The 25,689-nt window shown below is 44.2% G+C and overlaps 1 protein-coding gene and 1 long non-coding RNA gene across 5 annotated transcripts in view; one reads left to right on the forward strand and one right to left on the reverse strand.

Moving 5' to 3' along the window:
- Positions 1-25,689, reverse strand: part of Pdzrn3 (PDZ domain containing ring finger 3) — a 234,597-nt gene that overhangs the window by 50,101 nt on the left and 158,807 nt on the right. Inside the window, exon 1 of one of the 3 annotated variants that reach the window (XM_031382767.1) lies at positions 17,343-17,438. The exons of 1 other annotated variant lie outside the window; for it this stretch is intronic. Coding sequence is in view for 1 of the 2 variants with exons in the window: in XM_031382766.1 (XP_031238626.1) it covers positions 911-979 (69 nt within the window). In the remaining variant the exon portion in view is untranslated. Of the gene's footprint in view, positions 1-910; positions 1,321-17,342; positions 17,439-25,689 lie in introns of those variants that run through there. One more of the 3 variants, XM_031382766.1, reaches the window with a different exon arrangement.
- LOC116099342 lies at positions 693-22,584 on the forward strand. Of its 2 annotated transcripts, XR_004122223.1 has the most exons (3): positions 693-876; positions 21,871-21,989; positions 22,142-22,584. It is a non-coding gene; the product is annotated as an uncharacterized LOC116099342 (long non-coding RNA). The 2 variants fall into 2 exon arrangements; XR_004122222.1 differs by lacking the exons at positions 21,871-21,989; positions 22,142-22,584 and adding an exon at positions 3,782-4,089.

The raw sequence follows: 25,689 nt of genomic DNA on the forward strand, positions 1-25,689 counted from the left end.
AAAAATGTATTAATTAGCCATTTGTTGTTATGAACCAAGAAACACACACCCATTTTTTTTTGTTTGTTTGCCATCATGTTAATCTACTATGATGATTTAAAAAACTTACCGGACTGTGATTTTCTGTTCACTGAAATTATTTTTTAAAGGAGCCAAACTGATTCAAGAGGAAAATCTTTAACTGCAGAGTTAGGTTAGCAAGAACCATGTCAAACCACCTTGTTCAAGATGAGGCTTGAATACTTAAGACATCGCTCAACATAGATGTAAAATAACTATCTGGGCTATATTGAACACATTCCCTGACATCTCAACTGAAATTTCATGTTGTGACGTAGAAGCCATGACAAATCACCTGCTGAGGGTGACAGTCTGTAAGACCAAGTCACTTGCTTCAGAAGTTGCTAACATTTGCACAGAGAAACCTATACAAGTGGCAAGTGTGAGGTATAAATGTGAACCACATGTCCCGGTACAAGACGCTGCAGAAAGGAGGACTCAAGTGGACTTTGCTCCGCTGTAAGCAGTGCCTTAAAACTGTTTTAAACAGACACAAAAACTGCAAGCATCCATCACTGCCCCCGTCTTCCCCAACTTGTTCAAAGGATGCATGACCACTCTCTGACCCTTCCTGTCTGGCCGCTCTGTAGAGCGCTCAGTTGTCATGGAGCTTTGTGACACAGCTGCTTCAAACACATCGCAAGATCATCAACAGCTATTTAGACTCTCAAAATCAAGCACCGGAAAGCTGCTACGAAGCACATTTCTTAAGAGAGTTAACAGAACATCTCCGGAGAAGTGGGCAAGGCAGACTTAGGCAGAACACAAACACACACAGAAATTCCCGGATTCCTGCCCCAGGAGGGATGCTGCCAGGTGAGTACCACAGAATAACCTGCCGCGCTGTTACCTGGCAAACTTCATAGAGTAATTTGTACTGCTCCTCTTGCTTCTGCGCGCTGCACAAGCTGCATCCCATGTTTGGAGGAATGTCAAAGAAAGCCTTCAGGACCTCCAGTGCCTGGGAAGCCACTCCCTCAGCATGCAGGCATTGAAGGGCTCCCTGAGAGCCTCAGGTGAGTCAGGAAGCTACAAAGCCTCGCACCGGCATGGCTCTCCAAGGCTGCAAAAACAACTCTCTGCTTCCTCCACGCTTCCCTTCCTTCTCTCGCATGCACGCACGCACGCGCGCGCGCGCGCACACACATACACACACACACACACACAGACAGGGACACACACACACACACACACACACACACACACACACACTCGCTCACTCTGCTCCCTCCTCCGAGTGACTCTGGCAGCTGGATTGTGGTCCAATGCACACGCTATATATACTGCTGCTCATGCATATTAATCAGCCCTCATTGACTATTCATAACAGACAATGATACAGAAGCTATAATTGCCAACTATGACAGTTGAAATTTCTCTAATTAACAAGCAAGTGCTCCAGTGGTAGGGAATAATAAAAAGACACTAGCAATTTTGCAAGCCATTTTCTGGCAGTTACAAATAAACATGACTGCATTTTTTTTCCAGCAGGGTCTCTTAGGATAATCCCTAATGCGGTTTCGGCTAAGTAGAAATTCATTTTTAAATATATCATAAAATTTCTGATGATATAAAATGTATTTAATGCTGCAGATAATGATGGCGCATAAACAGATTTTATGGAAAGGACACGTTTTGAATAATATTCCGATAATGTTTAGCACTGTACAAAGTTGTAGGGGAAAAAACATTCCACCTATGAATAAAATATACAAATGTAAATTGCAAGCTAGATCCGTGAGTATGTAAAGTAGCTAGAGGTGGTGAGGAGAGACACTGCCCTACAGGGGAGCCAGCAGATATTATTACCAACATACCCTGCCAGTCCCGAAGGCAGCAGAAACTTATTTGTCAAAGTGACCTGGAAGGAGTAGAAGCTGCCAACCTTGGGCCATCATCTCAGCTATGCAGATGCCACAGCCACAGATAATGCAGAGGTGACACTCCAGAGCCAATTTCAGTGGCTGTTACTACTTATGCTCTGGCATCTCACAGCTGCCCAGGCTTCTGTAGTTAGTTGTGCCTAGTGTTGTGTGTCAAGAAGGCAGGAAGAGGCAATACTAAAGGTAGAAGGTGATAATAAACAGCACTCGGGAAGGAGGAGAGAGAGAGGAAGGGGGAAGGGAGGGGGAGGGGGAAGGGAAGGGAAGGGGGACAGGGAATGGTTCTGTCTAAAGACAATGTTTCTTGCTTCTATTCAGTCTCTGTCCCACTGAACCACTGAACAAGCTTCACAGCTTTTTAAAACTACTTAAAAACAACACCCACCCACCCAACCAACCAAACACCTGGTTGCTCTCTGCCTGAATGTAACCCATAGCTGTTTCTTCCTCACCCCAAATGGCAATGCTAAAGGTTCCCATACCTGCTTCCAGAGCGATCACCAACCCCCCTTCGTTGATAAAGGGTGAACTGTCTGAGAAAGACTCCCACATCCCCTGTCAAGAGGTGTCATGGGAGTGCAAGAATAATGGCTCCTTTTTCTGGGAGCTGAGACACACCTGAGATGTGAGTGAACCTGTCCCAATTAACTCCTACTTAGGATGGTGGCCAACAGGTGGGCAGGGTCCTATTTCTCAGACAGAAAATGAGGTACTGCCTCTTGGCTGGGCTAGCTCACAGCTTTGATGATAGGAGGAGAGGACGGCCACTTCCATTTTGGGTCCTTATCTGATGCTTCTGATCAGCTGGTACAAGAGGCAGGCATAGACTGGATTGGAGGGTGGGTCTGGGCTGGAGCCTGGATTGTCGGCTGTGGAGGATTCTGGGAAGGATCTTATCTATCTAGCAGCTTGTGAAGCCTTTTTCCTCCTCTGTAATGGTGGGTATGCTAACCAGCTGTCTTACAGAGCTGGTTAGGTAGTAAACAACATGGCGAAGGTAAGCCCCTCAGATACAAACTGGAGGTAGTGCTAATCCATGCCACTGTCCCTTCTCTACACCCAGGTCATCGCTAAGCCTGCCTAAAAGCCCTCCAGTGACTTCTAATCACATTTGGATGAAAGCACAAAATTTCCCCCAGGGACCCAGAAGGCCTGGCAAAATTTGGTCCTTGCCTATCAATTAGTATTCTCCTCTTCTTCCCAGCTCCGGTTCTTACCACACTCCCAACCAGCCGCATCCTTCCTTGTGGGCAAAGGCTCTCTTTCAAAGCTGTTCTTCCCTTCTCTTTCTTATTGACCCTTCACCTCATCTCAGCCCATACGAGCCTTCTTGAGGAAAGCCTGTGCTAGGTCACCTGTGGGCATCCTCTACAGGCATTGACTTCCCGTCGTGTTTATGGATGGGTTGTATTACCATATTCCTTTCCTTAAGAGGATATATCCCTCCCACTGCCGTGCGTGTGCGTATGCATGTGTATGACGTGCACACCCACATGTCGGCATGCAGGAGCCAGAGATGGACATCTCATGTCCTCCTCTATAACTTCATTCCTTAACTTAAGATAGAGCCTCTTGCACTGAACCTGGAGCTTGCTGTTTGACTCTGCTGCCTAGCAAGCCCATCGATCCTCCTGTCTTTGTGTACCTGCTCCTACTCCAAGCACTGAGGGTTTCAGTAATACACAGCCACATCTAGCAGTTACATGGGTGCTCCATCCAAACCCAGGTCCTCATACTAACCTGGCAAGTACTTCACCCAGGAGCCATCTCCCCGTCCCTGGGATAACTTCAGAATCAGTGATGATCCTGCTTACAGATGGTTTACTGTTTCCCTGCAGGAGGCTTAAGTTCCCTGAGGCAGTCTCACCATCCCTAAGCCGAGGTGCTCAGGAAACAACAGGTCAGATAGCTGGATGATAGGAGGAGAGCCGCCTGCCAGCTCCACAAAGCCATGAATGCCAGTGCAAGCTGCAAGAGCACCTTTGTGAAACAGAAAGCCCAGTGCCAGGTGTCCATGGGAAGGGAGGCTGGCTGTCAGGGCTGACTCCTTGCCTCTAAAGTCACAAGGACCCCTGGCTTCACAGTCTTTCTTTGTTTACTTACTTTCAAACAACCACAAATAAATGTTGAAGTGAGTGGAAGCTGAGTTGTTAGAGAATATATATTAGATATATTATATTATATATTATATACTATATATTATATATCTTGTTATATATCTTTCAGGTTATAATCTCAAGCTGAGAGAGTTGTAGTAAATACTCCACTGGACTTCAACACAGTGCCTGTTAAACACTGTGGACTTGGGAGCATTTTATAAGCTTAAAAATGTTGAAACAAATTGTAGGTACACACCTGTAATACTAGCACTGAGGCAGGAGGACAGCTACAAGATTATGGTCAGCCTGGGGTATATAACAAGATAGTCTCAAAAAAAAAAAAAAACAAAACAAACAAACAAACACAAAACCCCTAAAACCAAAAAACAAAAAAATTAGTCCAAAAGTATCAGGATATTATTGTAACCATCAATATTTACCACAATGAAAGCAATCAGAAACTTAAAATTTGTTCATTAATTCATTTAAAAATACCCAGTAACTGGCTGGGGACAGAGCCCAGTGAGTCAATTGTTTGCTATACAAGCTCAAGGACCCAAGTCCTCACATGAAGCTGGGTGTGGAGGCACACATCTGAAGCCCTGAGATCTTCTGGTGAGATGGGAGGTGAAAACAGGAGACTTCTCAGAAGTTAGTTCATGGTTACGTAGCCTGGTGTACATAGCGCCAAACAACAGAGTAGATGATGAGCAGACTCTATGTGTCTCTGTCTGTCTGTCTGCCTGTCTCTCTGTCTGTCTGTCTGTCTCTTTCACACATACACACACACACACACACACACAGTAGTAACAAACCCACAGCATGTTAATATAAAGAGCATAATAGAAAGAAATGACTGCAGTCCCTACAACAGGAGTTTTAGAGGGGAAGGGCAGCATTTTCCATTTTACCAAAGTTCTCTGCTATCTAGCATCATAGGAGACAGCAGCTCGTCTCAGTTGCTACTGTACCCAGTGCCTGGGACAAGCATCATGTGCCTACTAGGAAATGCCATTGGACTGTCTACTACTAAAAGAATGCCAGGCAGAGAGGGAAACTATACTCCCAATTTTTAGGCAAATGTGTTTGACCTTGTAGATGCTGAGAAACGAGCACCCAGGGCCTGTGGGTGCCCAGGCCTCACTTTGAAGAGCACTGTCTCAGAAGAACATTTCAGTGAGCTGGGTATCACACAACTCCTGCTGACCGTGGGGATGGGAACAGAGAATACACCAGACCAAGCTCCACACCCATTCTTGGCCTTAAAACCTCACATGGAATTAACAAGGCAAACCTCTCACACACCCACAGTGCCTACAATGAGACTAACCAAGTCAACATCTTACCGAGTGCCCTCTATTTGGGACAACTACCTAGCACAGGCACAGTGCAGTCTCATCTTCAAAGTCTTGATAACGGAGCCTGTAAGCAAAACATGGTCTGTTCTGAGAGAGGTTCCCTTGTGTAATGGAACGCACTAGAGCACTGGGCAATACTGACCCTGGTGACAGTGTGAGGGCACACACTGTTAGAGCCTGCACGGGAAAAGTGAAAACTGAATGTCGCATAAAGGCACACACTGGTGAAGATATTTAATGTTTTCTCCCATTAGTAAGGGCATTATCTGAAAACCCTAACACACTTGCCAGAGCACGGGGCACTTTTCTCAGCTTACCCTGTACCATCCTACATGTGCCTCTTTCTGACTTTGCGGACATTTAAAAAGTGCAAAGAAGGGTTAGCAGAGATCACTCTGAGGGGTCCATTTGAAATCATCGAAGGGGCCCAGGGCATGTCTTTAGTAACCAGTCTTTGAAAATCTATAGATCACTGGGGATTCTGCTGGCTCATTCTTTTGTCAATTTGACACAAGCCAGAGTTATTTGGGAAGACTTCAATTGGCCTGTGCTGAGCCTGTGGTATGTTTTCTTAATTGATCTGAGAGGGCCCAGCCCACTGTGGGCAGGTGTCACCCCTGGGTGTCAGTCCTGGGAGCTAGAAGAAAGCAGGCAGAGCAAGCCAAAAAGCAGCATTCCTCTATGGCCTGAGACAGTTCCTTGCCTCAGTTTCCTGCCTTGAGTTCCTGCCTTGATTTCCCTGAATGATTGATAGATTCTAAGCTGTGAGATGAAATCAACCCCTTCGTCCTCAGGTTGCTGCTCTTGGTCCTGGTGTTTTATCATAGCCATAAAAACCTTCACTAGGATCGGAGTGCTACTCTAGGTTAGCAGGTGTAGATGTGAACACACCTGAGTGAAACTGCTGAGTAAGCTCTGTAAAGGAGATACTGTTAACAAACTGGGTTACCTTATCTGATACCTGAAATACAATCTTCTCATAGTCTCTGCTGTATAAAAAATGCAGGTCTCATCAGACTATGCACAAAAACTTCCCTATGGACTTCCTGGACGACAAAATAAATGGATGTGGGATGATGGGGCAATGAGGCAGGACAATGGCACACAGAGCACGTGTTTCAGTAGGTAGGAAGATAGAAATGTCCTCCCCAAACCTTCCAACTGGTTGGCTTGATCCTAGAGCCTTGGCCCTTCCCCAATCTTCCCAGATTGTTTTCCACTTCCTTTCAGACCACACTCACTAACTTGTCTTCCCCATCATTTCAATCTCCTTCTTCTTTCAGGTTTTACTATACATCATGGCTAGAGTATTCATTATACATGCACACGTGCACACGCACATGCATCTAACAAGTTCACCATAGCACAAGGTGCAAGTTCTCCAGCAAGGGGCCAAGCCCTTCTATTTGTCCCCTTTGCTTCGTCTGCTGGGGACATGCACACTGGTGTCTGGCAACGTTTAGCTGAGTTAGATGCTGCACTCTCTGCCTGGAGCACCCAACTTCATGTCCATTATTATGCCCTTTGACCTTGCCTCCCTTGACACAGCACTATCCTACAGGCAATGATGAAGCTTCTGTAGAGCTCCCAGGAGAAGCTAGCCTGTGTATACATCTCCTCCTTCTCGCTTGGAACTCTTCTAGGACCAGATCCCATGTCTCACTCAGATCCATCTGCCCAATTCTCCCCTGTGAGGGTGCTCACTGTATACTTAATAAACAAATTCAATATCAGATACAGAACAGGGGTCTGAACAATTCGGGGTAGCTTTTCTGAGTTAGTTGAATATTGAACCAAGAGAAAAATATTCAACATGGACAAAGGGATTGCTTCCACAAGAAAGTTAAGGCCTAAAGCTTGGGAAAGATGTAATTTCTGCCTTGGGTAGGAGGATTATATTTATGAACCCTGTACATCAGTTTTGGCCAGGGATTCAGTCACAGTCTGAGGAAATGGTTTAGTGACTTCTAGTTAATCTTCAGTAAGACAAGGCAAGTTTATGATAGCTTACCTGAATCACAGTGAGTGGTCCCTGGGCTTGACAGAGAGTCAGAGAGTCAGAACAAGAATGGAGAGACAACATGCTCAAAAACATCAGCTGACACCAAAGAGATGACTTGAAGACCAATAAGAGCATCCAAGTGTGATCTTGTCTCTGAGAAGCTCCCTCTGTTCAGAACATCAGCTCAGGATCCCACACCTCATTTTAAACAATGAAAAGAAAAAAATGTTTTTTCCTCGATAAATTGATTGAGGGGCTGCCGTCTCAAGGGCCCTTAGGAATCTCATACAATACCCTGGCTGTTAGAGATTGACAGCTTCCTGTTGGCACTTGGAGATGCTGTGTCCTGCAAGGAGGTTGGGTAAGGGAAAAGGCAAGCAGACTGCTTGCCGAGAATGTACCACAGCTGCCTTCAAATGTCATACAGGCAGATGAGCATCTGTCTCCACGACCTGCTTAGCAGAACACAGAGGACAAGAACGCAGTAAAGACCAGCACCAGGGAAAGGGACACCTGCTATGTTCATGAGAGTGGCAGACAAGATCTCATCTTCAACAGATGGGCCAGGTTGCCTCATGTCCTTGATCTACAAGGTCACCTCCGTGTTACATGTCTAGTCTCTGGACTGCCACAGCACATTATGGTGGTTCCTGGACCTCTTCCTGTCATGGGTGACAGATGAGTGTCTCCATTTTCCCCCCTAGGTGGACTTGGGAATTCCTGAGAACGGATTCCCCTAAATGCCTCTAGTGATCCTCGGCCCCAGAAGACCTCACAGAGCATGTGGGCAGAACAAGTCTGAGGTTCTACAAGGTCATCATGTGGGCTGCGATGTGGGCATCTGGATGGGGCGGGGAAGTATGTTGAGATGACTCAGCCTAGTGTGTGGAACAACTTGCAGAAGGGGTGATGAGCTCATAGCATCTTGGGAGCAGGGCTTCTCTACCTTATGGAGGGATGACCACCTGCTCCAGAATTGCAGACGAGGCCTCATCAAAGAGCAAAAACTGTGTCAGATTTCTTAGAACATATTCTGCAAGTGGCCAATAAATCAAGAAAAAAAATATTACAAAAAGAACCATCTTGCAGGATAAAAAATAAAACTGTCTAGCCTACTCTAGTTAGGGGTCACCAACCTCTCCCATAAGAGTAGAGCTAAAATGAAAGTATATTTTGTGGGATAAGGAACAAAATCAAGACTATGACACTGTCTTGTAGATTCATAACAACCCCTTAGACGTAGAATGCACCTACTGTTTGCAGGCCCTACCAAGATGGGCTATAAGCTGATATGGCTTGTGGACCATAACTAGCCAGTGAGGACATTTGAGCTTGGAAAATGGTTCTTTGATGCTAATGGGAGGATGAGCCAGTGATCCTCACCACTCCAAGCAGCCATTCCTGTTCAACCCAAACAGGATCTGTGGCTGAAGGAGTCAGAGTAATGTGCCCAATAACAGTCAGCATGCACCTGGAAGCAATGAGATCAGAATCTGACATCACCCTAAGGCAGGTGAGACCTTGTCTGTCCATTAGGAATGCTGACGTATGCAGCAGGCTTTACAGACTATCTTCTTGTTGGGAAAGGGCTGGGTCTGGTAAAGAAAACAGCTCAAAAGAAACACAACGTCCTCACAAAATGATCCTAAATCAACATATGTTCTGTGAAGAGCGACCCTGCCAGCAGGACTGCACATGACTGGCCAGTACCAGGATATGTCTAATGTCATTCTGGACAATTCTCCTTTATATGTATAGTCAGAAAACTGCTGGGCCCACAGGAGTCTCTTCTAAGTATGGGGGATAAGAAGTATCTTCAGGTCTGCCTCTGGTCTCTGGGCTTAGGTAATGTGATAGATGTGTAACTGGCTTCATTCTGCATGGTGTGTAGAGGTGAGAGAGGCTCTTGTGATCCTGCCTAGGCTCCTACCTCACCTTGCTCAGAGACCTGAGGGAATTCTGTGGATGTGCTCCAATCCTTGGACACAAGGTTCCACTGGGCATCAAGAAAAGAAAGTCCAGGTGTGAGAAGAAAAGACAAGTGAATCATGGGGACAGAGGAGAGATGCAAAGTAGAGGTCTGGGTATGAGTGGCAGGAACCCAGACAGGGTTCTGGAGAACTTCGCCATTCTTATTATAAGTGTAGAGGGCCGGCTTTGAGGAGAGAGAAAGGTAGGTGATGGGGTGATCAGAGCACAAGAGAGGGGAAGGGGAGAGACTTTGAGGACACTAGAAAACACTACTGGTGTGTTCTGGAGATTCACAGGGTAACAAGCTTGTAAAGAAAGCCCAGAGGACAACCAAAAGCTACAAAATCATGAGGGAGGGGTAAAGGGAGGAGCAGATATGACCTTATCTCATGATCTTACAAATTAAGTTAGGGGTTTCAAACTAGATGCTGGACCACTTCAGCATCTTCAAACAAATTTTAATTATATGGTAATTCTGAAAATCAGAAACATTTAAACATCAATAGTTGCAATCTAAAATACAGGTTTTAAAAATCTTTTGTAGAGTTCCTATGGTCTGGTTCACAGGACCTTGCATTCCCATGTGGCAAACCTGAGAGGAGCAGGACAAAGCTGTTGCCTGGAACTGGGGTGGGTGGTTCTGACCCCTCAGCTGCTCCTATGTCCTGTCATGGCTCTGTGGAAGCTCCAGAGCGCCAAGGTGCCAGGTTTATGCAAGGTTGGCTCTATATTATGATATAAACACAAGACCTCTGTCTGAGGCCACAGGTGGCAGGTAGGCCCACTGGAGGGAGGCCGTTGTCTTCTGGGAGCTCCTTCCAAGGGAGAGTGTGAGAACTTCACGGTTCCCAGCCTGGTTCTGTCATAGCCCAGGGCTACAGAGAATGAGTGGCAGTGGTGTCTGTTCATGATGGAAAATGAAGCCTTGTTTCACCCTTCCACCCATTCACTCAGCATCCTTACTCATCAGCCCCTGTAAACCAGACACTGTTGTTTAGGGATTAACACGGTACACACAGTCCCTGCCCTCGTACTTCCATGGGGCACCAGCTGCTTTGGCTAAGATGATGGACGCTTTCCCAGTTGTCATACACGGTTCCTCAGTGTAGGTGACATGTTTGCAGTGTCTCGCCCTGTGAGATCTTCCCATTTCTCCTTCGTGATGTCCAGCTATAGGGAACTGCTCTGATGGTTCATCAACTGCTCCAGGTACTATTTATGAAATTGTCTTCTTTAAATTTGCTCACTTGATTTTACTTATGCTTTTGAAATAAAATCTAATCCACACAATGTAGAAAAATAAATCACTTGCAACCTGTGAAAAATGCTATAGCAACTATGTGAATATAAAGATAAGAAGACTCACTCTATACCACCTAATACTGACAGCCTGCTCTGTTTGTCAGGGTAGAAGGATTTCCCATTGTACTGCATCCCAGCCTCACTCTGACTTTCCCCACACAGTCTCACCAGCTCTGTATGTTTGGCTTCCAGAACCAGTTTGTTTTCTGAATGATGTTTGGAACCTTCCACTTCACCATCCATTTGTGAACGGGCACATCTTCCCTTGCCTTTGCATGCTGCAGCCTGAGCTTCATCCTTCAGCTTCTACATGCATATTAAAGCCAACCCTGGCTTCATCATCAAAACCGGTCTGAAGCTCCCCAGTATCTGCATTCTACCACCTTCTTGAGACACGGCCTTCCCTCTTCCCAACCACTTAATTCAAGTAGGCAAAAGTGAAGCTAAAGGCTTGGGACAGAATGGTGTCTAGGGACAGCCTTAACTGTCTAGGAGGAGAACTTTAAGTTCCTGAAGTCAAGGACCAACACATGGGAGAACTTGCTGAGCAGAGATGGACTTGGAGACTACAGGCATGTGGCATAGGCAAAGTCCTCAAGAACTGTGCACTTGAAGGTGGCTGGAGAATGAGACAGAGGAAGAGACTGTGATTGTTGGGGGAAAGGTTGGACAGAGAGAGAGAGGGTAAGGCTGTGGAGACGGCTCAGCCAGCAAAAGCTTGCTGGGTGGGTATGAGAGCCTGCCTCTGATTCCTAGAACCCTGTAGAAAACCTGCGCATGGTGCCAAGTTATCCTAATCCCAGTGCCAGTAAGGCAATGCCAGGTAGATTCCTGAGACTCACTGGATAGCTGGCCTAGCCAAACTAGCAAGATCCGAGCCACTGAAAGACTCAGTCTCACCCCTGCTCACCCAATATGGCTTGTGTCTTGAGGAATGATACTCAAAGTTGCTTTCTGATATCACATCCATATGTACACATGTACAGACACATGAACATACACGCATATACACAGACATACAAGTGAACACATATACAGAATGGAAAGATGGTACTAGATTAGAGGCAGAGTGAGCTTAAATATGAATTTTTTGAACTGGGTATCCAACTGGCAAATGGCTTTGTGTTTTCTTCAGTGGCTCTCAAATGGAACCAAAGCTCCAGGGGATATTTTGACACCTTTCCCTTTTGGCCAGATGCTGAAATTCAGGTTATGTCCCCATAGTAGACTGGTCTTCCTATGAGCTTGGAATTGAGTCATTGGCCGCTTGGCTGTGAGGTTTTAAGAAACTGGGTAACAGTGGGGTGTAAGGCGCGTATTAGCTGAGTGACTTTGGCATTAAACAGAAGCTGGCTCAGGAGTTTAAAACAGCTCTACTTGGAAGATAAACAAGAAGCACTAAAGACACTTACTTGGGGAAAAAACTGCCAACTGAGGCTTCATAATTCACTTCTACCTATGAGGTTCAAGTGCCATCAAGTCTGAAATTACTTACAAAGCTTCTACCCTGGATTTACTTTCTCTATAAAACAACACTTCACAGAGTAAGTTAGTAAATGACATCAAGACCAATGATTTGTTTCGAGAGGGAGATTCTGCCAACAAATGGCCAACACTAATTTTTTTGTTTTGTTTTTAACATTCTTTAGGAAAATATAACAATTTAGTATATTTGTGAGCTGGATAAGCACCAGTGACATTGTCCTTAACCTTAAAAAACAGAAACAAAACCAGATATATGTGTGTCTAAATGCTAATAAAAGTTTTCTACCCTATAAATGGGGTGAAGTTGAACACTAGATCACAGGCAACACACTCACTTAGGATTCTGGTCTTATGGCCAGAGCCCAGAGGCAGGGAAAATGAAAGTGATTTAGAACAGTCTCTGGTAAGATACATTTAATATTAGTGGGCTTGCTGAAGCAAAACAGTAATACCAGAGAGATACAAAGGTGTGAAAGCCATTATAGTAGTCCAAATGGTAGGAGGCTTTGACTACGACATCTTTCAGGTGAGCCATCTGTAGCCACGGGCAGCAGCGTGCTGGCCAATATCAACTAGAAAGCCGACAAGTGGGTGCTCTAAAACCACAATTTAGTCTCTGGAAGGAAAGGAGGAATGGTAAGACCCTGTTTCACCATGTCCATTTCCCAGCAGGGGAGACCCATGGAGACAGTGAATTCTGCCTAACTCACTCTGGCCTTCCCTTGGGGTGAGCCACGTTATTAGAGGAAATGGATTGGATTTCACAGGTGTGTATGCATACTGAGTGCTTTGTCAAAGATTTGCTTGGGCAAGACATGCCATGGCCCCTGTCAACCAACTCATCAACTAATTATTGCTGATGCCTTGTGCTTTCCAGAGCAGTAAGACACCATCATTTGGATACCATGGAGTGGTATAACTAAGGAGGAAACATGCCAAGGACGAGGAATGAGCTGCAAGCATATTGTTGTGCCATAAAAGGCTTTAGTTGTTAATATCTTTTTTTGTAAGAGCAAACAAAACAACTCCAAAGACATACTTGACCTAAGTTAAGAATTTTGAAAAGAGCATAACTAATTAAACTCTCAGTACCCTCTTTCCTAGGTTCACCCACTGTCTATGGAGCTGGCCTTGTGGGCTTAGAAAAGAACCATGACCCAGGGTAGTGCAAGTGGATGGATGAACAGATTGCTTCTGGACACGAGAAACTGCCCACCTGATGAAGAGGTGGGGAGGCTCATGGAAAGAGGAGGCTTCAGAGCCTCTCCAGTCACATACTGAGCCATACTGTAGCTCTGCGTGTTCTCCATGTCTGTGCTTGAAGTATCCCCCACCTACTGCCCACGACCCACCGTCTCCCACAGCACTTCTTCCCTACTCCTGCCAGCTACGTGGTGACAGCACTTTGGCAGGATTCTTGACTGATTCTGATCAGCACAGGCTCCATCTTCCTGCTCCAGGCCAACCCCCTGAAACACAGCAGGCTTTCTGTGGTCCCTTTGAATTCCGTGTTCTTGCCCAGTCTCCCCCCTCCCCGACCCCCATACTGGTTACCCAGGATATTAGTTCCGTTTTTCATTCCTGTGGCAAAATATCTGATAGAACCGAAGGAAGAGAGGTCCCATGTTATTCACAAGTGGAGGCTACAGTCATGAAGTGGCTAGCCAGGAAGCAGACAGAGAGGGATGCTGGCACTTAAGACTGATTTTTCCTTTTCATTCACTCCAGGATCCCAGCCCATAGGGCAGTGCTGGCTGAGTTTAGGGAGGGTCTTCCAACCTCAATGAACACACTCTGTGAAAGTCCCTCACAGACATGCCCATGGATTTCTTCTCCGACATGATTCTATATGCTTCAAGTTGTCCCTATTTACCATTGCATTCAGACACACAGGCACCCTCCCTTTTATGCCTATGGTGTTAGGCTTTCCATACTAATAGGCACACACTCCTGGGCCACCATCCATCCTGATGGGACTGTTGGCTAGGCCTTTTTTTTTTTTTTGTCCCTTTTCTCCAGCCCAAAGCTGTTCCCTAGATCTCTTCCAGATGCACATCTACCATGGCCCTACCTCTTCCTTTAGCCTTCCACCCACACTTTTCCACAGCCTATGTCTGACAGCCTTTACTTTCACCAACTTAAATGATGAAGTTGCTGTCCAGGATGTTTAGGGTCTTAGTGGATGAGGTCACCTTGTTACTTTATGGCAGCACTTGAGATGTGTCTCTAGCCCCCTTCATCTAAACACCACTACCAGCTCTAGTTCCCCTCTAACTGCAGACCTTTACACCCTCCCCAGTCCTTCTAACAATATATATTTTGTTAGGTCTTTGTAGATCACCATAGGCCCTTCTGGCCACATGTGCCAGCTCTCCTCTTTCTTTTTCTAAATAATGGGGTACATCTCAGAAATCACTACCTTTCTACGCCACCGCGTAATACCTAGCGCACATGTCAACTGTCCCCTTCCTCTATCATCTCTGTGCATTCTCATGGAGAATATAGCAATTGGAACTGTCTGGTGCCATCTGAAGATACCTCTTATCAACCGACAAGCAAGGTCTAGCAAGGTTGAGCGCCTGGGATTTGGAATCAGGATGTCCCATTGCCAATCAGGCTCCAGCCCAAGCTGTCTCTTCCTCGGCCAACATTTCATCTAGCCACACAGGACTGTGAAGAATTTCTCTTATTTGATTACTCTGCAGAGGGTAATGCCTCCTAGAACCAGTGGCAGGATTTTAGATTTCCCTCTTTTCTTTTCAATCTCCTGTCCATATCCACTGGGGGTGAGACACATAATATTTACTTCTTTCCATTCTTAGCAAGCCCACAGGCACATAAGCAAACTGTCTATTGAAGCTCATTGAAGAAGCTTTCAATGAGCCATTTCAGATGCAGGAAAAACAGAATGGGCAGACAAGACAGAGTTATCAGACAATGTGTCATTAAAAATACTAGATGCTGGTCTAAATCTTATTTTCCCTTGGGGAAAACTTAGCTTCCATAGGAGCCACAGGTACAAAAAGATATAAAGAGATTCCCAAGAGGGAACCATTACGGACCGAAATAATTAGTATAGAGCTATTCAGATTTTGGAGTGAAGTTCATGGGTATAGTGATGGACAAGGAACAGGAGATAATATAATTGGTGACCACCCTGTGAAGATGTTCGCAGGGTTTGTCAACTCAAGCTGGTGAAGCCATGGGGACACCCGACGGGACACATCTACACCTGCTGTACCGTCACAGTGAACAGCCATCACCATGGCTACCACAACCCAGTTTCCAAGGCTAGAAGAGACCTTGGCATTCATCTTGCGAAGCGGGGCAGCTGGATGAGCAGGGATGATTTCTATGGGCCTTTGAACTTCTGATTCTCCTCTACTTCTTTTTGAGTCTCATTTTAAGCCTGGTCTTTGCAGAGGTAGGGGAGGAGATCACAGATAATTAAAGCTGAAAAATATTCTCATTTTGTGGTGAGGCTAACAAGTGAAACTCCGGGTAATGATGTAATCCAGCTTGTCAAAAAGGAAAATGAAAAGAGAAGACAGAAGGCAGGACAGAGCCTGGGGACCTGTGTGCCATGTCATCTTCTAATTAACTAACTGATCCTTTAAACTGTCAAACTCGGCGAGACACTCTATGGCCTGGTGTCTGATTAATATTCATACTTAGGCACAGGATGCTCTGATTTAGGTCCCAGCGGTTGTAGTTAAACATCAGTCTTTAAAAAAGAGAGAGAAAGAAAGACCTGCCTGGCAAGCGTAAGTGTCCAAGTTTTGCATTCATAGTGAAATGAAAGGAGACCACCCTGAGGTCCCCGTTCCACAGCAAGAACAATCCCCCACAGATCCATATTGATCTGTGAGTTATGATGAGGACTTGTATATTGAAAAAATAATTATTTTGCTTCTTCTGGCAGCCACCTTGTTAATCACACTGGGTACATTATTGTTAAATAAGTGAACGGCACCTGTAAACTAACTAAGCATGTGGTAATATAACCATGCTTTTAATTTCAAACAAAAATAATTGAATATATAATTTAACCAAAACAAGCTCGAATTGATCATTTAGTTGAGCTGTCACTAGTAGTAATCTTGACTTTTTGTTCATATAACTTGAACTCCAAAGGGATACTATAATACAGACTTACTGATATGCAAAAGATGTTTGAGCCTGGTGTATAAGGTGTGCCTATAGCTACTGAAGAAACATGGTAGACAGTGACAAAACCAGGAACCTTAGGAGGGCTTTTCCTTTACCGACCTTACTCTTTATTTATTAAAGATCTGACAAGGAAGAAACAAATCAGCCCAGTCTACTGCATTTGATTTTAGGAAATATTTCTTAAAATTATTTTGGATTAAACAAATATGATATAAGGCTCATGGTGTAAATCCATTCTATAGTGTCCCAGGACTGCCCTGTCAATCCACCAATCTCATCAACTCTTCTTTCCTGTCTCCTGTGGAGCTTATTCAACAGTCTTGGCCTATTGTTACGCTACTTCCAAACTATTTCAACTTACAGTAAGTAAAAAAAAATGGGAAAACTGCTAATAAATACACAAACTGGGATTGTAAATCACAAACATACCAACTTTAAACTATGGCCCAGCTAGATTTGGGGTAATCTCTGTAACCCACAGACACTGGACGCTAGTAGGTAATAAGAAATGATACTCCAGTCATTTCAATTGATGGAAGATGGCATGTACACATAATGCAATCCTTTGTGTGTGAAAGACTCCCAGTTCTAACAGAGAGAAGAGGGGGTTCCAGATTGAGCAGACATCCACGGTCAGGCTGGTTCAACTCCAAGAGCAAATTCCTTTAGGCTTGTTTGTATTTCTACTAACTAGTACAGGATGAGGAGGAAACCACCCACCAATACCATCATGGCTGCTCTGGGTCACGCCCACCTGCAAAAGCCCAGCTGCTCAGGAAGGACTGGCAAGTGTCTCAACTCTGTTCACTTGGAGGAGACTATCGATATCAAGGATCGGTAAACTGACCCCTGGCAGTCAGCCATCTCTGGGATTTCAAGGATTTCTTACACTTTTATAAAAACAAAACCAGAAACAAACAAACAAACAAACAAAAAATCATAAAGAAGCTGTCACAGTCCAAATGTCACACACGCCTACCTCCGCTTAGAGTGGAGCCCTCAGGGGACCTACCGTTGTCACTGCTGGTCCAGACCTGTGAACTCCCTGTCAGGAGGGTACCACCACCAAGGCAGGGGCATCTCACCTCAGAAGGCAGTGTAGGAACCCTGCTTGCCAGTTGATACTGTGTTCCTCTGAGCTACAAATACCTCTTGAGGTGGGGAGCAGGCTCCTGGGACACCGAAACTGGCTCAGCTCCATAGGCAATAAAGTAATTAATGGTATCTTTCAGGGCAAGCGCAGTAAAAGAAAATAATTGCTCTCCATTTTTTTTTACTGCTAATGAATGATTGGTACAGTCAATATTTGTGTTGTTGGGAGTGGATGTGTGGATAGATGTGTGAGTGGGTTGGAGAGGGAAGTCTTAGGGATGCAAATATTCAAACCAGTCTATCAGTTCCCTGACTGATTCTAAAGTGTAGACCACAAACACCAGAGAACACACGGTATGGAAGACAGCACACCGTCTAATCTAACTGAGGCCAAAGCCTGACATTTAGGACACGGTGCAAAGATACTCCAAATAGGGTCACTAAAGAGAATAAAAGTGGAATTTAAAAAAAAAAAATGCTAAAGCTAAATTGGCTTCAGAGACCAGACTGAATTAGCAGCTACCTGTCTCTCGCGCCTTGTCTAGCACCATGCCCACTGTGTCAAAACATAGCTTTCTCCCGTTTCTCAAAGGAACAAACAGCTTGCTGACGCCAGGTGACTCCACCCCTTGTAATCACTTCATGTTCTATATGAGGTCATCAGCTTTCTCGCTATTGACTTTCACAGACACTGAAGCTTCTCACCACACAGAGCTCTATAAACAACAGATCGTAAGATAAACATACTCTAGCTGTTCAGTGGGAAGTGGCTTTCCTGTGCAGTAGAGACCCTGCACTTCTGTGTAATGCGGAAAGGACACTGTGAGAACCCAACCCAAGCAGATCAGTACCAGTGCACAAGGAAGCCATCTGGATTTGGGGGTGCTTGCCCATGGATTTGGGGTAGCCATGGACATATTTATCCCAGGCCATGATATTTTGACTCCGATGGAAGAGGAAAAATGACTTGCTGGCTACAGGAAAAAAAAATTTGATGATCAACTACCACCCTGAAATTTGGTTGAATCTTGGTTAGCTGTGGGGAAGCCATTCCAGGACACTTGGTGTATACCAATCTGTGGATGCTTGAGTTCCTTACGTAAAATAAGTAGTAATTGTGCATCATACCCTCTACATATCCTCCTGGACACTCAGATTACTTATATTCTGAATTGTATTGCTATCCAAATAGTTGTTACACAGTACTGTTTATGAAATAACAAGACAGTCTGTACATGTTTAGTATGGATCCATTTGTGTGTGTGTATGTGTGTGTAACTGGAGATCAAATCTAGGGCTTTGCAGACTCTAAGGAGCATTCTACCACTGAGATAGACCTTCACCCACGGAAGTACATCTGTGTTCAAATTCATGTGTGTAAGTGTGATGTGTGTATACCATGGCATGTGTTTATGGGCCAGAGGACAATCGAGATGCCAGGCCTCTCCTTTCACCTTTTCTGAGGCTAGATCTCCGTGGTTTGCTGCTCCCCTTCACTCCCTGCTAGCTGACTGGGAAGCTTCTCGGGATTTTCTTGTTTCTTCTTCCCATTGCGGTATAAGAATCAGAACTACAGATGTGTGTGCAACTGTGCCTGCGTTTATTTTGGTTCCAGGATTAGAACTTAGGTTCTTACGCTTGTATGGTAAATACTTTCTCCATGGAGGTATCCCCTTGGCCCCGATTTAGTTTTTTGTCTGCTTTTGTTGCTTCTTGTGTTTGCCACTATCTGTGACTGGCTAACTGTGTGGACAGCTTACTGAGAGGCAGAGTAAGACACTACTGAATGAAAAAAAAAAGCCACCATGAAAATGCTGGGTTAGTAATGCTATCTATAGCCACAGTGGGGTGAGCAGAAGGTTTTAAACATGAACAAACTTCACTGCCACCAACATGATGACAATCTTTTGATGTTTCCTCCAGAGAACCAGAGATTAGCTACATTTCAGAGTTCTCTAAAGCTAGCCTGTAAGTAAATACTTTAAGTGTGTAAATATATTCTACTTAAACTTGCTTTTCCCATCACTCCACTAATGGATCTGAACATGTACAGATTATGATGGCAACTCCATGCTACCAAATAACAGTATATAAGGCAAAGTCCCATCTCTGGGAATAGGCTTCTAGAACCATCTATCTGGTGTTCTTATTCACAAACGGATTTTAATACTTATAATTTGAATACATCTACTTCCTTTTCTTTCTCTATAGGGTTTTCCATTTTACTTAGTTCCAAATTTTAAGCAACCATGGCATAATCTCCAAACAATACTCATCCACCACGAAGTGGATATGGATGGGTAATTGTCTTTTATAAGATAGTCACTAGGGAAGGGCTCTTGCCAAGCTTTCAAACGAAATTCTTTAACTGGCCACAGCTCTGTTGTTTTAAAAGTCATCTGAAGTTGTCCTTAACTTGTTCTTCTGCATAATTTATTGGGCAGCTGTCAAATATGTGTGTCCCCCTGTCTCATAACTGACATCCATACAGTGATAAATGAGAGAGGAAATGGGCTATGAACAAACAGACTCTGGGCCATTGAATAAATGGAAGAAAAAGAGGACAAGGATGAGAGACAACGGTAGGGAGAAGCAAGATCTCTCTTTTCACCAGCAGGTGGGCTCAGCAGCGAACCCACGTCTGCAGAAACAGTCTTACTTCACAGAATGACGTGCTCCGCACCACAGCTGTGATAGTCTTTCTTTCTGAATCATAATGATTCCGCCCTATTTTAAAGATGTATATCATCGACATATAATTTTATACAACCTAAAGATTTTACAATGCCAAGTGTATTGATACCATAATGTAAAACATAGCTCGAAAACCTCTCTTAGATTTCCCTGAAGAGAATGTAAGTGGGGCCAAATAATGCAGTTCTTAAGATTCTCTATGCAGACGATTGATCTCCATGTAAAGCCGCACAGCATCGTGTCTAAGCTAACATGCTCATTCTGTTTGATCTCTTTCCATTTCCTGCATTGTACTCAGTGCCTCTTATCCCTGTCCAACATCAACAGGTCATTCAGAGAGAGGTCAGTGTCAGCCAATATAAATAACCATTATAAAACCTCTAGCATGCTTTAAATCAACAAGCAAAGTGGCCTATGCTGTTTAAAGTATAAATTCCAAATATTTTCATGGCAGAGGGTAGGCAAGGTCTACAAAAAGCACAGTTAAAAAAAAATTAAGAATCAGAGTTAAATAATCCAGTCATAGTGAGCCATCCCAGCACATGGTTCTCTATTTTAAAACCAGCTTGCAAACAAATGTCCATATAGGCTTTCCTTCCCCTCATTGAGAAGGTAGCCAGCTTGGGTTTGAGGACCACAGGCACCCTGTGTTTCACAAGAGTTTCACACACATGGCTGACATTACCACCATGTTTATAAACCCAGGGAGGCTCAGCCAAGACTATAACAGCTAGAGAACTGGAAGAAACTCAGAGTATGAGGAGGAGGTGACAGATTCCCCTCCTGCCTTCTTCTTTTCCCCACCAAAGCCTATGGATAAAAGGAGACACTGTAACTACCACTGGGCTTCTCCAGAGAATGGTCCTTGGGAGGAAATCATAGGAAGGAGGCTGGTGGGAACAGGCCAAGACATGTTGATATCTGTCTTGGGAAGAATACATGAGGCTCATCCTAATTCCACATTCCTCGCCATTTTTTCCTGTCTTACCTCTGTTGTTCCTAAACTTGGTCGGCATGCTCCGAGCACACCATGAGCTGGGTAGAGCAGTTCCTACACATGCTAAGGGGGACACAATTATGTAGAACATGCACAAGAGTGACTATAACGCTGATGGAGCACTACCTTTAACATCGTGGAAAAAGTTGGCTGGGTGTGGTGGCACACATCTTTAATCCTAGCACTTGGGAGGCAGAGGCAGGTGGATTTCTATGAGTTTGAGGTCAACCTGGTCTGCATAGCAAGTTCTAAGACAGCCAGGGCTCCATAGTAAGCCAGGGCTCCATAGTTAAAAAAAGGAATAGGAAAAAAAAGAGGCTCTAGAACGAGTTTGGAAAGCAAGGCACCACTTCACAGATAACTAAATATGATTATTTTAATAACCATAAGCACATGAGTCTGCAATACCCAGGTTGTGTCTAGCCTGAGGCCTGGCTGTTTAAAGCCAAGGTTAGCTATGAATGTAACCCCAGGCAAAATTGTGAAACTGACTTAAAACTGCGTGTCTATGTGTGTGAACTGCTTTGTAACTTACTGTGCACAGTTCTCAAGCATGAACTCTATAGGGGAAACCTTCATGTGGCAATCTCAAAGGGTTAGACAAGTTTGAGAGAGGGCGCTTGTAAATTGCATCACTGCATATTGTCATACTGGCCAAGTTTAAGCCTCTTGAGATGCTGTTACCTGCTTGCCTTTGGGTAGGGCTGACTTATCATTTTCTCGGAAATGTGTCTTGATTTCCTGTCCCTTTCCGTAGCTTTCTCCTGGAAGCAGCCAGTTCTGCACATCTTCCTTTGAGCTATCTGCTCAGGAATGCACAAGTGCTTTCTGGGGAACTGAATGTATATCTTTGGGAGCCTTCTTTCAGCTTGCAAGGTAAGTTTAGTTTTTATTATGAGCTGCTTTTCATGTTAATTAAAAAAAAAATCATCCCAATGACTGGCCAATGATGACTTTCCCATTATGGTGATCTGCACTGATTTTCTCTAAGATCCATTCCCCCGCATTACTTCCCTTATACTTTACAGTGACTCCACAGGACAAGAACCCTCTGGTCCATGCTGTTATTCCCATGTGCAGACAGAAAGGTGAGGCATGACTCATGATGACTCAGAGCTAGAACCAGAAGGAAGTTCAACAAATCCAGCAGCAGATCTGGGACCCTTTAATGCTTACAAGGGAGGACCTCTAAGAAATGGACACTCTGTGATGCCCGTGCTTGTGGAGCTACACATCAGATGCAGGAAGACAAGGGACTCACCAACCTGCTACCTACAGTGATCTATTTTTGCCTATTGAATCTTTAGGGATTCAGGTATAATAATTTATGTTTTTCTCATTTATATAACATATATTTTGCTTTTAAATATGACATCCGCTCCAAGTGTTCTGCCAAGGTAGAAGATTTAACAGTTTAGACCACGACAGTCTGCCTTTCTCTAGCATCAAGCAAATAAAATGTAAAACAGTAGGCTTTCTTTGTTCTGTTTCCCATCTGTTTGGTCTCCTGTAACCTAGGAGGGTCTTGAACTCACTGTGTAGCTGAGGCCAGCCTGTAACTCCTGATCCTCCTCCTCTAACTCTCAAATGTTAGTGTGTGCTGTTAAACCCTGTTAAGTTTTTTTGACCTAGGCAAACTGTACATTTTTTTTTTTTCAGTAAGCCAATTGTCCTCATCTGACTCCTTGCTAATTTCCCTGATGATATTTGACCAGAACAGGGTGATTTAGATAATTCCATATCCATGGACCAAAAAAATAATTGATGACATCAGCATAGTTATAGGAATTAGACTTATTAGTTAATTACAGAACCAGTAGAGGGAGCACAGACCCTGCATAAATAATCCACATTTCTGAGTGTCTAACAGACCAGCAGTTATGGTGAGGAGGGAAAGTGCTTGAAGACTACATGAGAACTTTCAGAAGATGCTCCAAGTTTTCTGGGGATACTGCACATAGCATCTCAAGTATAAATATTGGCTTCTTGGGCACCCATGATGATGAAAGGTGGTGTGTGCATGGGTGCATGCATGTGTGTTCTGTTGCTTCAAGGTACTACATTCCCATGTGTGTTTGTTCACAGTGCTACCCTCTCCACTGGTGCCGTTATTATGGTCAGAGGGTGAGACTTGCAGAGTTGGCAAACACTTTATTCTTCATCCCACATCAACATGGTTTTTAACATGTTCGTTCCAATCAAAAACTTAACTGAGCCAGTTTTCTTTTAGCAAACAATAAAGGTTTATGCTTGTGAGTGACTAAAGGCTGGACAGAAGTAAAATAGACTAGTGGCTATTGGTACAAAGAAAAATCAAATCATTCTTTAAGAACGAAAAAGAACCTGTATCTAGTACTGGGGTAGTGGTGGTGTGGACATCAAGAAAGCCAAAGTGGATGAAGATGATTGAAATACATTATGTGCATGTATGGGAATGTCAGACTGAAACTCACTATTATGTGTATTTAAGAAAAACCAATCTGCCCTAAGTACTGCTAGTGTTTGAAATAAATGGTCACTATCCACAAGTTGTGTGATTGATATGGCTTATGTCTTCCACCAAAATAATGCTGTAGAAACAGAAGATAAAAGGTATTTGTTCATGGGTTGGGAGGGAATTCAGGGCTAAAACACTCACAAGTAGTTCAACTCCTTAAAATACAGTTGTCGTCAGATTAAATATACTAGTACCACCTGATGCAACATAACATTTAACCAAAAAAAATATTGTAAATAACTTGATTTTTGTATTGTATATTTGTTTACTTATCTCCCTATACCTCTTGAAGGTAAAGCAGAATGTAAATCAAATTACAGTTTGCACGTCTTTACTTAAAGTATATGTGTTCTGATATCATTTTCTACTAAGGATTAATGGTGACTGGGAAGATAGCTTAGTTGGGAAAGTTCTTGCCTAGTAAACACAAGGACTCGAGTTCAAGGCCCACAATCCACATAACAAAAGCCAGATGTTGTGTTGTCTGCCTGTAATCCCAGTGTTGGACAGACGAACACAAGAGGATCCTTGAGGCTTACTGGCCATCCAGCCTAGCCTACTTAGTGCATTTTAGGCCATTGAGAAACTGTTTCGAAATAGAAATATGAACAGGACCTGAGAAATACATTGGAGATTGTATTTCTCTGGCCTTCATGTGCATACATACCAGTGTACACACCCACACACCCACGCACATACCCCCCCACACACACATACTCCCCCCCCCACATATACCACACACACACACACACACACACACACACACACACACACACACTAATGGGGGAAAGTTCTCCACTTTGGCTCATATTGAAACACAAAGAATGTTGGGGTCAGTCACACTGTCATAGAGCCTGCTGCAGGGGTGTACCTGTGGACTCCTTCTAACCACTGTCTGCAGTGAGTTCCTGACCCACAGACATCCTGCTAATCCACTGCTTGCCACTCTACGTATGTCACTATGGTCTGAATATTTGTGCTCCCACAAACATGCATGGTTAAATCTAATGTGATGGAGTTAGCAGGGAGTGCTTTTGGGATGGGATCAATGCTCTCATAGAAGAGAACTAGAGAACTCTCTTATCCCTTCCTCCAGAGTAGGAGGCATCAAGAAGGTATCAGCTCTGAAGCAAGAGACAGGCTCACATCAGACCCCTTATCTGCCTGCACCTCTATTCTGGGAAGTAAACTCCTATCTTTCACAAGGTTAGCAGGCTCAGAGGATTGGAGGAGAGGGGGTAGGAGGAGCCAGGAAACCAGAGGGGTGTACTGGGTTCAGGATCTAGGATCTGATTATTATCACAGGAGACGGTGGTGAGACGGTGGTCTGCTCCTAATTTTTACCTTTTTTTTCCCTTGAAAAACTCTGAATGTGATGGGCTCTCTAAACGAGGCCCTTATCAGTAATCTTCAACTCACAAAGGCTTTGCTTTCTTCCTCAATGTCCTCAAACTGTAAGAACAGCAGACATCCTCTTGCCTGAAATCTCCTCAGATTCCAAGCAGGAGGTTGTGATTTCAAGCATCTAGCCACTCCCAAAGCCAAAGCCAGTAGCTTCCCTTCAGAAAGGTTCCTTCCACTGCTTTAAAAACAAAACAAATCCCAGAGTTCATCAGCTTTCTGGGAATGAGTACTAGTGTTCCTAAGGGCGGGTGCTTTTTGTCATTTTTATCTACACTCGAAGGAAAATGTCCCCAAACTTTGAAGGTGAACTCATGCTTCTTAAACACCTGATATGTGCTAGGGATGACCGTGCTGGGGATGACCGTGCTGGGGATGACCATGCTAGGGATGACCATGGAAACAACGATACAGTTTCATAGATCCCAAGCCACATTATGAGTTTAGCATTCTTTAAAATTCTTACTTGACAGAACGCAAATCTGGGACTCAGAGCAGTTAGGTAACTTGCCAAGGTTATTCAGCTGTCACATGTCTGTCCACGGAAGCCCACACATGCCTTTTTGCTAGAGCTCATTACAGATCCGTTTTCAAATGACAAAACATGACAAATTTCATGGAAGATGATAGAATCCATTATTGTTAGAGTTCTCTCTCTCTCTTTCTCTCTCTCTCTCT

The sequence above is a fragment of the Mastomys coucha genome, unplaced genomic scaffold (assembly GCF_008632895.1).
Source record: "Mastomys coucha isolate ucsf_1 unplaced genomic scaffold, UCSF_Mcou_1 pScaffold20, whole genome shotgun sequence".
Taxonomy (NCBI): Eukaryota; Metazoa; Chordata; class Mammalia; order Rodentia; family Muridae; genus Mastomys; species Mastomys coucha.